At 42.3% G+C, this 15263-nt stretch overlaps 1 protein-coding gene across 1 annotated transcript in view; it reads right to left on the minus strand.

Moving 5' to 3' along the window:
- CRYBG1 (crystallin beta-gamma domain containing 1) overlaps positions 1-13807 on the minus strand; it is a 96897-nt gene extending 83090 nt beyond the window's left edge. The window contains exon 1 of the mRNA XM_066179475.1: positions 13464-13807. Coding sequence (XP_066035572.1) covers positions 13464-13807 — 344 coding nt within the window. The remainder of the gene's footprint in view (positions 1-13463) is intronic.
- Between the last annotated feature and the right edge of the window lie 1456 nt (positions 13808-15263).

Here is a 15263-nt window from a genome sequence, read left to right on the forward strand (position 1 = left end):
AAGATACCACAGGGAGGGTAGTGCCAAAATTGTTTCTTTACTGTGCCTTGATTGTGATTCGACCCTGGGAGAGATGCAGAAGGCACCAGCAGTGCCACAGCACCTGTTCTTCCCCCTGGCACTTTGGAAGCAGGTCACCAACATTCAAAGCTGCATGAGCACCAGTGGAAAATATTCCTGTTCACAGTTTTGGGAGGTGCTCACTACTCCTCCAGATGCCCCCAATAACTGCCTTGTTTGTTCATGTGTCCTTCTTCAGCTTTGTGAACTCGGTGACAAGGCACCTAAACCAATGAACCCCAGCTTTTTAAAAGTATTGGAAACTGAAGTTAAAAACTCCACAAGAACAAGAAACTTGCACTCAGGCTGAGGAGTATTTGAAACATGGGAAGAAATCTGGCCCTTTGTTCCTCTGATAGGAAGCACAAGTGGCAGCAGCAACTTGTGGATGGTTGTGGATATTTCTAGACTAGAAAGTCCTTATGTTTGAGCACAGTAACCACACACACATGCATCCCTGAACACAAATGAGGACCACTGCTCAAAAGCAAACCAGACTATTCAGAATACACATGCAAAGAAAAAGGTTCTGCCAAACCCTTGTTCTGAGGAGCTGTTAGTCATTTCTCTATTTTTGACCAAGCTCTAACACCTCCTGTATAAACCTGACACTAAAGTTCAGAAGATGGTATACTCAAAAGACTCTCCAAGTTTTTGTATTCACAGGGTAAAATTACAAGGAAAAGAGAGGCAAGTGAGGGCAACCCAGAGAAGACAAAAAATGCTAAATCAAGTAAGTCTGTCCACATTACAGTATCCAGTTAGAAAGTATTTATTTTCATGACCTTAACTCTCAATAGCCTTTATTTCACAGCTGTTTCCCCTGACGCTCTTAATGTGACTACAGAGATAAAGGCAACTGCACGTGCCCTTCCCACAAAGTAAGAGGCTACTTGGAAGAGGGGTTCAGAAGTCTTTTCACAAGTGAAAATGACTCAAACACTAGATGGAATATTACACACACTGAGAGGGGGAAAAAAAAGAAAAAAAAGAAAAGAAAAAAAAAAGCACCAACTAGCAAAATCTACCCTTGGAGAAGCACCCTGATTTCTTTTGAATGGAAAAAGAAGGAAGTACGTGTATCTTACACACATCATGGCCTGCCGCTGCCAACACCTGGCTGCTCACACTTGCTTCATTAGATGACTTAAACACTTATTTTGTCATCAGCTGCAAAATTTATTTATAATCATCTGTACATGTAATGGACATCCTGCTAGTAAGAAAGCTCAGTCAGTAAATCAAAATGCACGTTAAAATGAAAACAATTATTATGTCTTGTATATAAAATTGATTTATATTTTTAAAATTTATATCAAATCTACTTTACACACCTAGGCTGCAATACAGCCTGTACATCAGTGAGTTCTCTGGAAGTAAATAAAAATATATTTCAGAATTATGAGAGAAACAGATCAGATGGTGGATAGTCTGGGGAATATTGTGCCTAGAAAAAGAACCAAGGGAATGGCATGTTGGAAAAAAAAGTAAGTAGTAATGAGAGAGAAACCTTTCTGTTGTGGTTGCAGAGTCTCGACCAGGAAATTAATGGTAAACTCTTGTCAACTCCTACTTCATGTGAAACAAAGTCAGAACCGATACATCTCACTGTGGGAGGAAATGAATACATAATAGCACATTGCTTTGGCAGCTATCCCACCATAATTACAGGAGACCTCCACTTCAAGGGGAAAAGCCTATCCAGTCCAATACTGGGTGAGAAAGAACTCCATGGAACAAAATAAAGAACAGTGGGAACAGAAGATTTCTGGATTTTGACAAACCTTAACCAATAAAGGCTCCAGAATGTGGAGCCTTTAGAGCATAAAGGACTTGCTTTAAGGTGGATGCAGGAGAAGCACTACTGCAGAAAACAAGCAGGAGGGGGGAAAGCACTGTTTAGAAGAATCACACAAGGAAATATGCCAAAGGTTGTCAGGTAACTCAGATCTAACTTAGAAGAGATTAGGCATGTCCAAACAGGTATACAGATTTTTTTTTTCTTTTAAAACCAAGCAAAGCCAAGCAAAACTAAACTGTAGAGTACGGCAAGTTAATCACAACAGCAGTGTTATTAAGGAATCACCCTGATTATATTTAGCAAAATTTTTTTAAAAAAAAAATTAGAACAATTCCAAGGAAAACAAGTGACAAATAAGCCTTTGAAGGCAAATCAGATAAAGTAAACAGGCATCCAACAGTGAGAAGTGATTATAATACCTTTCCAACAGTAATTAAATATCTCTCATGGCCTAACTGTATTTTGTACTTCTAGAAGAAACCTGACAGAGTATTAAAACATAAATACTCATTACAAAAAAACTTGATTACATCAGGCAACACTACAATGTCATCAAAAATACTCTGCTCAATATTTGAACTTGCTAGAGCACATGTAGACGCAGAAATTGAGAATTTAAAGTTGCCAAGTTTTTGTTGGACACTTCCTGTTCAGTTCCTCCCCAGCAGCCAAAGAAGCACCCCTGGAACATGCAATCCTCCCTCGAATACCTACGGGTGAGCCCTGAACTATTATTACTGCCTCCAATGCTGCCCCACTGGTTTGGCAGCTAGTGGGACATTCTTCCAGTGCCAGCAGCCCGCCAGCAGTTCCTGCCAGGCTCACACACAGCTTCTGAGCACTGTACTCTGCAGTGGGGAGAAAAGACGTATAAGTCCATTAAATCTAGGTTAATTTAGGATGCAGAGGATTCATGGAAATACTCAGGACTAAAGCACACACTGTTTCAAAATGTTTGTATTTGAGGTCACTTTTTGATGGTGTTTTTGTAGTAAAGTCTCACCACCACACAGTGGTTAGTTCTTACAGGGGGGGAAAAGGGGACTGTTCACACAACAAAACATACTAGTTTATAATCTGACTAGATTTACTTCTGAAAAAAACTTACATTATGAAGTATATGCTGATTTTCTAATTTTTTATTTCTTTGTAAGATATTCCTAGCACCCTGGCACACATGTATAAGTTTTATGGCATTTGTTTTAAACTTCAGTTTATAAAAATTAAAGCATCTTCTAAACCATCCTTTGATCCAAAGACAGTATGTTTGCGCTAACAAATAGTTCTTGAAAGTCAAGATGAGAAGTTCATTATCTTAACAGATAAAGCTGCATTTAGGTCTCAGAATTTTTTATGTTAATTTTCTTTTTTTGTTTGATTTATTAGCTATAATGAACCAGTGGACAGTTCTGTTGTAACTCTACTCATTTTTGTCCTTCCGTATTGAATTACAGTGAAAACCTGAGGTCTCTCGCACAGAATCTAACTTACCCATGAATTTAATTCATATGGAACACTGAAAACCCTGTATTGAAATGATTAGCTCCACCTTAACTCAAAGGCTGTATAGTAAAGTTTCCTACTTGTCCCAAGAGAGGAAGATATCATCTAGATTTTATTGAAGAACTGGTTAGTTCAATTACCAGTCGCTCCAAGCCACAGATCCGTGGCCTAAGATAGTGTTAACAATGAGACAGACTCATATGAGTAATAGTTCAACTCTGGCTGCCTTTGGATTTCTACTCTTCCATCAGAGAGGACAGAAACCTCGTAGTTCAGGTTTGTTAGAACTTTAAAGACAAGCATTTTCCTGAAAACATCAGGAAGTTTCACCCCAAATACAGAAGAGCCCTGGCTACACCCCATTTCTGACAGGAAACATGACAGGAATGGGCATTGAGATGTTCATCAGGAACCAGGGAGTCCATTTCACGTGAGCACACTTATTACCTGCAGGACTGTCACTTAAACTGTATTTAAAATACTCCCCTGTGGAATGTTCATAGGCCTCTCAGCCTCCTTTTTAATTCTTCACCTCATACACACCCATTAAATTACACAAGGACTAAGAAGCCTGATAAGTTCCACTCTGAAATTGCAAATGATATGTACTCATTCAGAGCTTTTGAAATATGCCAAATTTATTTTGGTCTTTTGTGCTGTTATTTACTATTTGCATAGTCAAAATCAGACTCCATTATTCTAGACATTTGATAAACACACAACCCAAGCCACCACAGCCTGGGAGAGATTACTCAAGTAAACTAACAACACAGACAAAAGGTGTGAGAAAAAGATTTCTTACTGCCTAAACTGAAAACAAGGGTACCTCCCACTGAATAAGTTAAGGAATCCAGCCACAAATCAGAAGAATCCCACAAAGTTAACTCAGAATACATCTACAAGGTGGGTTGAGGCAGACGTCTGCGCTCAATGTGTCCAGGTCCAGATCAGCCAGGTAAAAAGCAGCTGTGGTTCACAAGCCATGTCACTGTGTTAGTTGGGTGTTGCATCTGCACATTAATCCTCCCAGGCTGACTATGTGAGCTTATTCTCAGTGCTGTGAACACCAATCCATCAGCCCAATCAATCTGCCTCTCTGCAGAAGGTGATTGTATTAAACTCTTTCTGTTAATGGTAGACAAACCCAGCTATGTTGCTTCCAAACAGAAGGTACCTTGCCCCCAGGCAATTTCAAACCCAGGGAGGTGAGACCCCACCTGCAGTCCTGCATCCAGCTCTGGGGTCCCCAGCACAGAAAGGACATGGACCTGTTGGAGCAAGTCCAGAGGAGAGACACCAAATTGATGAGGGGGATGGAGCACCTCTCCTCCGAGGGAAGGCTGAGAGAATTGGGATTGTTTAGCCTGGAAAAAAGAAGGCTTCAGGGTGACCTAATTGCAGCCTGCTAGACTCAACAATTTTTTCCTCTTCACCAAGTGCACAAATCTTCAAAGAGAAGGAACACAACCTTTTCATTTCCAATAGAGAGAATATAAGATCGATATCTTATCATTTCCATCCCTATTTTCTCCCCTACTCCTTCAGCTTTTGCCCATAGCTAAGGGAGGTCACAAAGATGCTTCAACAGGGGACAACAGGGAAGCTCCAGCATGGATCTACACATGTCCTCCCCACAACACAGAAAATGAATTATTTGTACCTTTTATATACTCTAAAACAATATAATTAGGGGTGAATCATCAAAACACTCTTCTTGAAGATGGAGATGGCACTATAATGCTATAGAATCTTATTAATAATCATATGGTTTTATTTCATGCCAAATAAATGGTACAGTTTATACTGTACCAAAATCCTAAATACATATTTTGTCACAAGGATTACTGGTTACTCACTAAATAATTCATAAGTGGCACAGGATTCCCAGCCAAGGGTAGGAAAATGTGTCAGGACTGCTAATCACACAACGCCTCCCTGGCTCTTATGGAATGTCCACCATGAAACCCTACTGGTGGTTTTCAAGGAGTTAAAATTATGGAAACCAAATCAAACAGACCAGTAAAACCTTCTGAAAGTCAAAAAAAAAAAGAAACCTTAGGCACTCCCCCAGAAATCCACAGCTCACAGTGACACTTGGAATTACCTTGCACTTCTCAATGCCAAGTCTCTGCAAGTCCTTAGTCCTCATCTTATTCTACCACCAAATATTATCAGCAGCATGCCCTTGTGACACCTATGTATCTCCTGTACATGAAAAGTGTACAAAATTATGTGAGTACAGAGAAGGGCCACCAAGATGCTTATATGCTGGGATACGAGGCACACGAAACACCCGGAAGAGTAGAAGCTGACTGCTTAACAGGAGCCAATCTCTCCTTGGAGGGGCACAGGGAAGGACTGAGAGGTGAGGGGTACAAGTCGCAGCATGAGAAATTGTGCTAGCCTTCTGCCAGGAAAAAACAGAAAACCTCCTCATTTCTTAAAAAGCAGCCTCTCCTCACAAGTCCACTGATTTTAGAGGTTCTCTCCCCCTTTCCTAGCATTAATAAGAAGTCATCTACATGACTCTCCATGAGCCCTGAGAGACTGCATTGTGGCACCTGCTCCTGGCCATAAAGAAGGGACAAATGGAAAATGATGGTTCCCACTAGGCCATGCAACTTAAATGTTTTCTGCTCGGATGTTTATAGTCTGTGAACTTGGGCACTGATCCTTCTGGATTTGAATGGCATTGGACAGTATCCCTGACCTACAGCCTTGCCTCAACAGCAGCACCACAGATGTGGCACCAGCAACAGTTCCAACGACTCTGGAGACAATAAAAAAGCAGCTTACAAAGAAGAAAGACCAACTATAAAAAAGCTGGTTAAAGGATGCACAGGGGCCCCTCTGTCTGCCCATATTTCTTAGAGTATTCACTGAGTGATTGAACTGCACAAGGAGCACTGTAATAAGGTATCCTTACTAAAATTTTTATATTTTCTTTTGTCAAAATGTCAGAGACTGTGAAATATGTAAAAACCTTCTTAAGAAAGATTTTTTAATATTTGATCTTTGCATACTTTCAAGTCTAATCAACAAGAAATGAGATTTTATCTGAAACAGAGCAACCCACAAGCTCTAAGTGATGTCCAGGTGTTAGAAAGACAAATCACTTGTTGGTAGAATTGCCTTGTTAAGCTTTAGGGTCTGACAGGTTTCAGTGAGCCCTCACCTAGAGGGAGGTTAACAAAGCTGGGGAGAAGGATTTACCCCTGACAGCAGACACAAAGAATGAACAATTTATGGGCCACAAGGACATTGGGCAGAACCCCCAAGATAAGGAAGGAACTTATAAACCTTACCCAGCAACTGTGCTGAATCAGCTCTGCCTGGGTAAAAGGCAATTCTGCAGGGGGAGATCCCGACCACCAGCTCACGGATCATTGACCCAAAAACCCATCAGCCCAAAAGAAGAGAAACACCATGGCACTGATTAGCATGAGAAGTGAGAGAATCATTAACCAATAGAAGATACAACACTAATTAATACGAGAACTATGAAACTTGTAGCAAATTAATTAAGGCTTCTGTTTGCTAAAATGTATAGCGAAACGTTTTGGTAGTGCTGGCTTTATGGGTTTGACACCTAGCACCCCTTTCTGTACAGAACTGTAAATAAATCAAATACCTTGACTATGTGTGTGAATTTGCCCTTTGCACGCAGAGTAAAATGAACCTATTTTGGGACAACAAAAATAGTTGTGTTTCTTGCATTGGGGTCTACCTGAAACTCAGGATTTGGGGAATTCATCAAACAAGCCTGTTTTACAAATTTGCATAGCTCAGGACATTTTTAAATTTTAGTTTGGTTGACTTTATAACAGTGAATTCTAAATGAATAAAGGATTCAGGTACCAAAAAGAAATTTTATCCAACTAATATTTTTTTTTTAATTTTTACTTCGTAATTTCCAAGTACAGTTCCAGAATAATACAGAGGATGGTATCTTATTTTCTTTAAATAAATACTATGGGTTTTCTTTTCAGAGAGCACTAAAGGAGACCAATCTCTTATACTGATCAGTCTTTGTCTATCTTTCCCTTCTTATCTCGAGAGAGCACCAAATGATGAAATATTTGATGACAGATTGTATGAGCTCACAGAATGTGGCTGCATGAACAAACACATGTGTGAAGATAAGAAGTAAAGCAGAAAGCTTGCTGGTGTGACAAACACAAGAATTGTATATACAAAGACACACCGCTATCAGATACATTACCTGCATGGAAACCACTGATGCCTTCTGTCTGTTTTGAAAGCTGAAGAAAGGAGGGCTGTTTTTTTTTATTCCCTTGCACAGGAACCTCTGGTGACAGAACAGATCTTCAGGTTTTTATTCTATTTTTAAATGCAAGCTGCTAGAGGAAGAACTGCCTAGTATCAACAGTTCCCCATCTTTCCCATCACAGGATTATATTTCCAGCAGAATTTAACTTTTCTAAGCATTACTGTTTTGGCCATAGGTGTAGCAGTGTTCTCTCCCCTTTCTCCTGCTTCCCCTGTTCTCTTTCTCAAGCCATCTGGGAAAGGTTTGTTTCCCATGCTTTTCCCAGCCATCCCAAGAAAATGCAGAAGTAGGGATCAATCACAGTTCACTAAAGAAGATTGTAAAATCTTAACCACAATAAAATGAATAACAGAATATACAGACTAACAGGAATTATGCAAAAACAAGTCTCTCAAACCAGACTGCTTGTGAACAAAGAAGGTGCCTTAAAGCAGCACATGAAAAACCAGAACATAGTTTTTGAAGCTCACAACCTTTTGACTTTGCACCGCAGCATCACCCACATGGAAGTATCAACCAATGGAGTCCCCCATATTGGGTAACATTGATGGAATTCAAATGCCCAAATTTAGATGTTGGAGATGTCACCTTCAGGCAGCTTTTAAAGTCAATGAGAAAAAACTTGCACTTCTAAGATGCAATTCATTTAGCCTGGTTTAGACACTCACCTTCAAGTGAGATGCATTGCACTGAAGATATGACTATTTGCCCTCCTTGATTATAAAGTGAAGAACTATTTCAGATGCAGATATCTGAAATTAGAGGATATGGATGTCATCTTGCATATGAAGTAAATGAAACTAATTGTATTGACATACTAATTCCGATCTACAAATGTCCCGTCTCTTCCCGGAGATCACCACAGGTACAATAAAGTACCACTCTTCTCTTTGTTGCAGGCTTGCAGGAACTCACTAGAGTGTGCGGCACAAACTGCATGATGTAAATTTCAAGAGGATGGAGAGGGAGGGAAAGATGGGACAGAGTTGTAGAAGCAAGGACCAAGACAAGGAGAAAAGGAAGAGACAAGAGAGAGATGTGTTGAGAAAGAGTAGAGACTGAAAACTTCTGTTTTCTCATTTAGACAAGCGATACTCACTGAACTGGCATGCATTCAGTGTTTAACATTGTTTTTAGCACTCCATGCATTACTAAGTGCCAACTGTATGTACCTGCACTCAATAAGAACTTTTTGTTTGTGCACCTTCCTGGGTGGTTTCTACAGTGATATTTTATAATAGTAATTTCCCGAAACACCTTTCTATTTTTATTTGTCGCTATTTCCAAGTGTGGATCTGACACACTAAAACCAAAGGTGCCGAGACTGGCACCTAGTTCGAGTAGGATAGAACCCGCTTTTTCACAACAGTCCTTGTTTTAACAGGCATTTAAATATTCAGTACAGAACTCCTATCACCTGAATGGAACTCAGCACTACTATGGATCAGATTCACCTGGATACAGTAAGGTACACCATCTCTTCAAATAAACATCCAACAAAGCCAGAAGCACCCAAAAGATAAGGAAAAAATCCTTGACTGTGAACGGCATGAGTCCACTAACTCACTTCTTTACTTTTTTAAGGATTTTTTTTTTTCCTAATTTAAGTGAAAAAGCAAGAGTAAAGAAAGACAGCAATTCTTGTGCACCACTGCAGTTAGGAATGAGGTGCCACTCTTCTCTACCAGGATCTACATTTCATACCCTGACATCCAAGCAGGCTGACCAGGAAGGCACCAGCAGACTTACTGGTTCATATTTTTCAGACTGTCATTTGATTTTGAAAAGGACAAAATGAAAAAGAGAGTGTTCTTCACCCTGATGTTTACACAGCCACCAAACCCATGAAATCAGCAACACAGAAGCAGCAGCTGATGTTAAACACATGCAGGACGGACAAACTACTACTTTCATGGCATAGATGTCATTACATCTTCACAGGACAATATTTTTCACTTCTTAAAAATGCAGAAAAAGCAAATGAATGTTTTAGCATGTCATCCCTCTTATTTTAGTATCTTTCTAGAATTTTTTTTTCTATGGACCAATTTCCTCATTAGGTCACAGTAGAGAAAAAAACTCAGAAAAAAAAGTTCTGCTTTTAATTCTTTGATCATGATATCTTAAAAGATCGTCACTCCTCTATATAAAAAAAATAAAATTAAAATATTAAGTCTTTATTCCTAATGTTTTATGCTTACATTACAGATTACCAAGGATTATACATCAAACCGAATTACCCTTTTCCATTTCCACCTTCCACTAAGTGCAACTAGGAACACTTGCAGAAATCCATATTCAGTCTTACGAAAGAGTTTGGTGAATGTTTCCTTCTTTTTTTCAACCAGACAACACACAAATGTGAAGCTACCCATATAAAGTACATTGAATTGAGGGCAAAGTATGAATTTTTGATTTGTAAAGTATGAACTTTACAAAACAGCAAATTGTATAACAGTTTCCTACATTTTATTCTTGTCAATCAATTGAGCTACTAATGGTCTTCATTATCACACACCTTGTTTTTCACAGGATGAAGCATTTGTTTTTCATCTTTTTCCAAAATGTGATGTTACACGAGGGCTATGAAGCATAGCTCCTTCACCTCTTGTAACACAGAAGTCACAGATGAGTAATTTAGACTAAGAACATGGAAGTAGGGAAGAGATACAGGAGCTTGGTCTCAATGACACTTTCTGCACTAAAAACATATTTCTTCATATTCAACATATCTTGTGGATGTGCAAGTTCCTTCCCAAGATAAGGTATAATTCCACAGTCTAACTTTACTTGGATGCAGCCTAATGCTGTTTCCCTTTCCTCATTTTTATGCTATTACCGAAGTCTCAATAAATTTTATTTCCTTGCCAAATCACTGTAGAATAACAGTCACACAGGTTTCTTTGCCTTCACATATTTAGCATGTTGATGAAGGTGAACTGAATTCATTCAGCCGGGGGAGAGGAAAGTAATAAAAACAAGGTTGCTGGTGGTACTGTTTCTAACATGCTCAATATCAAATATCTGTGTTTCTTGAAACTGAGGAAGTAATAAGCAGCAAAAATACTCTCCTTTTTCACAGTGATTACACTGACACATCTTGAGCAAGAATCAGGCTACTGTCATTTATATGGTAGCCAACTCATAACTGGACCAAGTAACTTGTCTGGTCTTGACCATCAAATACAAAAAGCTCCAGATTCATAGGGTAGCACACATTTTGAGAAACACTGCTAAACAAACACACCCCAAAGATAAACAGATTTTTTGGTCCTCCTGCAGCCAACTTCCTGCTACAAAGTTCAATTCCAAGCCATCCTCTTAATTTTTCAAGCTGCCTTTGGGTGGAGATCATTCAGTGTCCAAACCATGACAGCAGTATAAGGACTTGACCTCCAAGGGACCAAGTAAAAAGTGGTTTCATTATATGATGTGGTTACCTACAGCATGGTGACAACTGTAATTCTTTTTCCTTTTTATTCCACTGCATCTTCTTCTGTTTAGAGGCTCAAACTTGTAGCTGTTATCTGAGGGAGATTCTACAAGCTTTTGGTGGAAAAAGTAATCAGAGGAGTTCATCTGGCTGCCCTGACACTCATGAATGCAGGCAGTACAACATAAATTTCATAGAGACAGGAGAATGTACACCTGTAACTTCAAGTTTAAGGGAGCTGGGATGCTTGTTTGGCTTTTATTACAAGATTTTTTTTATGCCATGCTGGCTACTGCTCTTCCAGATAAATAGCTAACAGCAAGGAGAAGTATTGACTACCTGGAAAAGAACATAAGACAAGAAAAACAGCTGCTGATGAGATAATTTTTAAACTGGAGTACCATACCATAAATAGGTGTCTTCAAACTGACAGCTGTCATGCTTGCCATGTGCCAAACCATAGCTAAATCCATTAGGCCACTAATTAGGCATCTCATATCTTCAAAGTCATCCCTATACACAGGACGCTCTATCTGTCCTATACAGTATTCTTGAGACCAAGCATTACAGCCTACCATGCATATAATAAAAATAAAATACTTCAAACCGTGTCTTTTGAAAAGTGCTATCATAATCTTCAACATATTTTTAAGAAATGAATTTAGGGTTTCTGGCTTTATACTAAAAGCTTACTTCATTCCTTTTTTTTTTTTTTTTTTTTTTTTTTTTTTTTTTAAGACAAGGGTGGTAGAAAGCTACACAAACAGAAGTTTGTGCTCTCTGAAGATGACCAGCTGGAGCTAAAGATGTTGACATACATGTGCATTTTCATGTGCTGAAGCACAAACCCAGCCTGTCATCAATAGTAGAAGGATTGGTTCCCCGACCAAAACGCAAAACCCCCAGTGTTTAGTAACAGGAGTTACAGCCCCGTCCTTTCAAGAGACTTGCAATTATTAGATTTCTCTTGTAATTTATGCACAGAACTTGAAAACAAATTTATGCAATAAAAAACATCCTGGTATCTGGAAGAAAAAGAAACCCACACCTAGATTAAAGACTTATGCCACCATTCATTTGCCCACATCTAGATATTCTATTCCGTTTTGGGCCCCTCAATACAAAATACACTGATAAAAGAGCACAGGGCCCCAAGATACTTAGGGGCTGGAGATCTTGAGTGGCTGGGGAAGTAGGTTCAGCCCAGGGAAAAGACAACCACATCAGAGCCCATCACCTGCCTGTCAGTTTGCATGAGACGGTCACCAAGAGCCATGAGTCTATCCAGTAGTGCATGGCAGGCACAGCACAAACTGTGAACTGAAGTATGTTCCAGCATTCTACAAGAAGAAACTATTTCACACAAGGCAACAGTAACACAGCTTGGCCAAAGTTGTTGTGCAGCCTCTCTTCTTCAAAGATTTCAAAACTCTAGTGGACACAGACCTGAGCAACTGAGATCTTAACCAAGAGCCAGCCTTGTTTGGGGCTCCCTTCTGCCCTGAGCTACACTGTGATCCCCTTCTGTTTTATCTGACCTTTGAAAGGCAAAAGAGGGATCTGCTCCTTTTTGAGGTCACCTGCCGCACTGCCTTGAGTCTGGCCATTCAATAATATTCTGAAATACATCATTTCCTGGTTTAAAAGTTCTGAAAAGGAGACTTCCTTTTCGAGCTTACAACTTTTTTTTTTTTTTCTTAAATGTAGGCAGCACTGACAGCTTCCCATTGCCCAGCTTGTGATGTTCAGATCTGAGCAGTATTAACCAAACTCTTTCCTGACGCAGCCTCAAGTCCACCATATGCTGCTGTGAATTGACCTTCACGTCAGAGGTTTTACTGCTCGGCAACCCCACGGTCTCACTGAGTTTCCTTGTGCTGTGGCCACAGGCTCCAAACAGCCCCCGGGGAATGCCTGTGTCCCCAAGAAGCCAGCATGCACCAAGTAGTTATTACTCATGGGAGACTTGGAACCACACTGGGAAGCGACAGGTATGGGGAGCACCGCAGCAGAGTGTTATCAAGCCCTTCTCTCTCATCTTAACTCCTCTACTACGTCCAGAAAAAGCGAGCACAGAACAAGCCCACTGCTGCAGAAGAGTAAAAGCCACTCGCACACGCCGGCCGCCCTTAGGAGGCTGGTTTGGGCAGGAAGCCTCCCCCTGCTGCGGGCACAGGGCTGACTGTTACTTATTCACACGGGCGCAGCTGTTTGTCAACACGGCTCGGGCGCCGCTCCGCCAGCAGGCTGGGGCGAACGCGGGACGGGAAGGCGGCTGCGGGACACGCTCTTCCCTCCTGGACACAACCCCCCCGGTCCCCAGCCGTGCCCGGCCCGCCGGTGCCCCCCGCCGCCCGCTCGGGTGTCGAGCTTACCGCGGGGCCGGGGACTCGAGGGGGGAGGCAGGCGGCGGGGTCCAGGCGGGCGCGGCACCGCCGTCCTCCCGGGGATGCTGCTCCTTCTTCTTCGGGCGCCAGTGGGGGAACGCGGGGCGCCGCTTGGGCGCGGCGGCGGCGGAGGGGCGGCGGCGGGGGGCGGCGGCCGCCCCCTCGGGCTCCGAGTCCTCCGACTCGCTGCGGCCGAAGAGGCGCTGGAAGCGGCCGCGCCGCGCCATGCAGGGCTCCGCGGGGCTTTGCGCGGCCGCGGGGATCTCCCGCCGGCAGCCGGGGCGGCAGCGGCAGCGGGGGGAGCGCGGAGCTCTCGGGCTCTCCGCGGGCATGGACGGGGCGGCGTGGCAGCCGCCCGCCCCGGTGTATGCGTTTAATAAGGTGATTCCCTCCCTCCCTCCCTCCCTGCCCACCGCCGGACGCGTCGGTCCCTCCCCGCGGAGCGAGCCGCGCCGCGCCGCGGCAGGCGGGCTCCCCGCCGCTCCACAGGAAGGGAGCGGCCCACGTGTGATCCGTGCCCAGGGTGTGCATTAGGGGCCATTATCTTGTTGTTGTTTTCTGCTAAGCCTGAGGTGTGCCCCGCGCCCCGGACACTTGTGCAAGGCGCGGAGAAAAGCTGCGCGCCCGTCCGCACCGCGCCGGGGGCTCCGCATCCTCCCGCTGCGGCCGCCCCCCAGCCCCTCCTCGTTTAAGGTGAAAAACACGAATAAAGAAAGTCAGCTGTAAAGCCGAGGGGCTCAGGAGCCAGCACACCCCAAACCTTGCAGCGCTGCTTTTTGTCGCGGTGCCCGCCACATCAATTAATTAGCTGCTTATCCCTCTCCCTGGGAATAAATTGGCTCTGACCGCCCTGCTGGCTCGTTATCCCGCTGAGGAGGACGAGGAAGACATTCCGTAGGGAGGCAGAGCCGCTCCCGCGGGAAGGGTTAGGCTCAGACACCTTGCACTGCGGAGGATCGTGTCTGGTCGTATCGTGACCAGCCCCTGCCAGGACCTGGCGATCCCATGTGTCTCTTAGCGCTTTCAGGAATCTTCTCTTAAATGACTCTGAGGTCTAGCTTTCCTTAGGAAACGCCGTTGTGCGTTGACGGATGCCGTCTGTCCTGAGTTGCATCTAACAAGCACGCATTTGTCTGATATAAGGAGCTTTTAGAGTTCTTGTGCTTTTGGTTCTGATTTTTGCTTGTTGCTGATGGGACATGGATGTTATAATTCTCTGCTAAATTTCTAAGATAACATAATAAAAATGTTGGAAGTCTGTATTCTGGAAAAACTTTAAATTCTGCATTATGCAATGGTCATAATCAGCCAGTAATTGACAAATTGATGGATATAAATTAATGATTTTTTATGGCAGGAGGAAAAAGATGTGAGCAAGGTGGGAGAACACAAAATACACAGGAGCTGGCTGAGCAGCTAAGTCTTACCCATACTACTGTTTTACCCCAAGCAATATGTAGACCTCTTTGGGGGGCAGATTCTGTTCTTTTGATTTGTAATTTATTTGGTTAGTGATTAACTAAACGGACTAACCTAAAAAGAAAGTTATTTTTCCCAAATTTGGGTACGTGTCATGCCAAAATTGGGCAGACCTGGGAAGAAAGATAGTTGTACTCTCAGGAACTGGATAAGGGATTGAGGAAAAAAAGTCAATTTCAGTAAAGCAAGCTACCTAAGCATGAAGATTGATTCTACAATCTAGACACTGTAAAGATTCAAATAGCTATACCTCTTCTCTTACTTTAGCCTAAAATTATTCATTTCTATTTCCTTGGCTAGAGAACCACA

The sequence above is a fragment of the Chamaea fasciata genome, unplaced genomic scaffold, assembly GCF_029207755.1.
Source record: "Chamaea fasciata isolate MVZ Bird 193981 ecotype frontalis unplaced genomic scaffold, bChaFas1.0.hap1 SCAF_3, whole genome shotgun sequence".
NCBI classification, from domain to species: domain Eukaryota; kingdom Metazoa; phylum Chordata; class Aves; order Passeriformes; family Sylviidae; genus Chamaea; species Chamaea fasciata.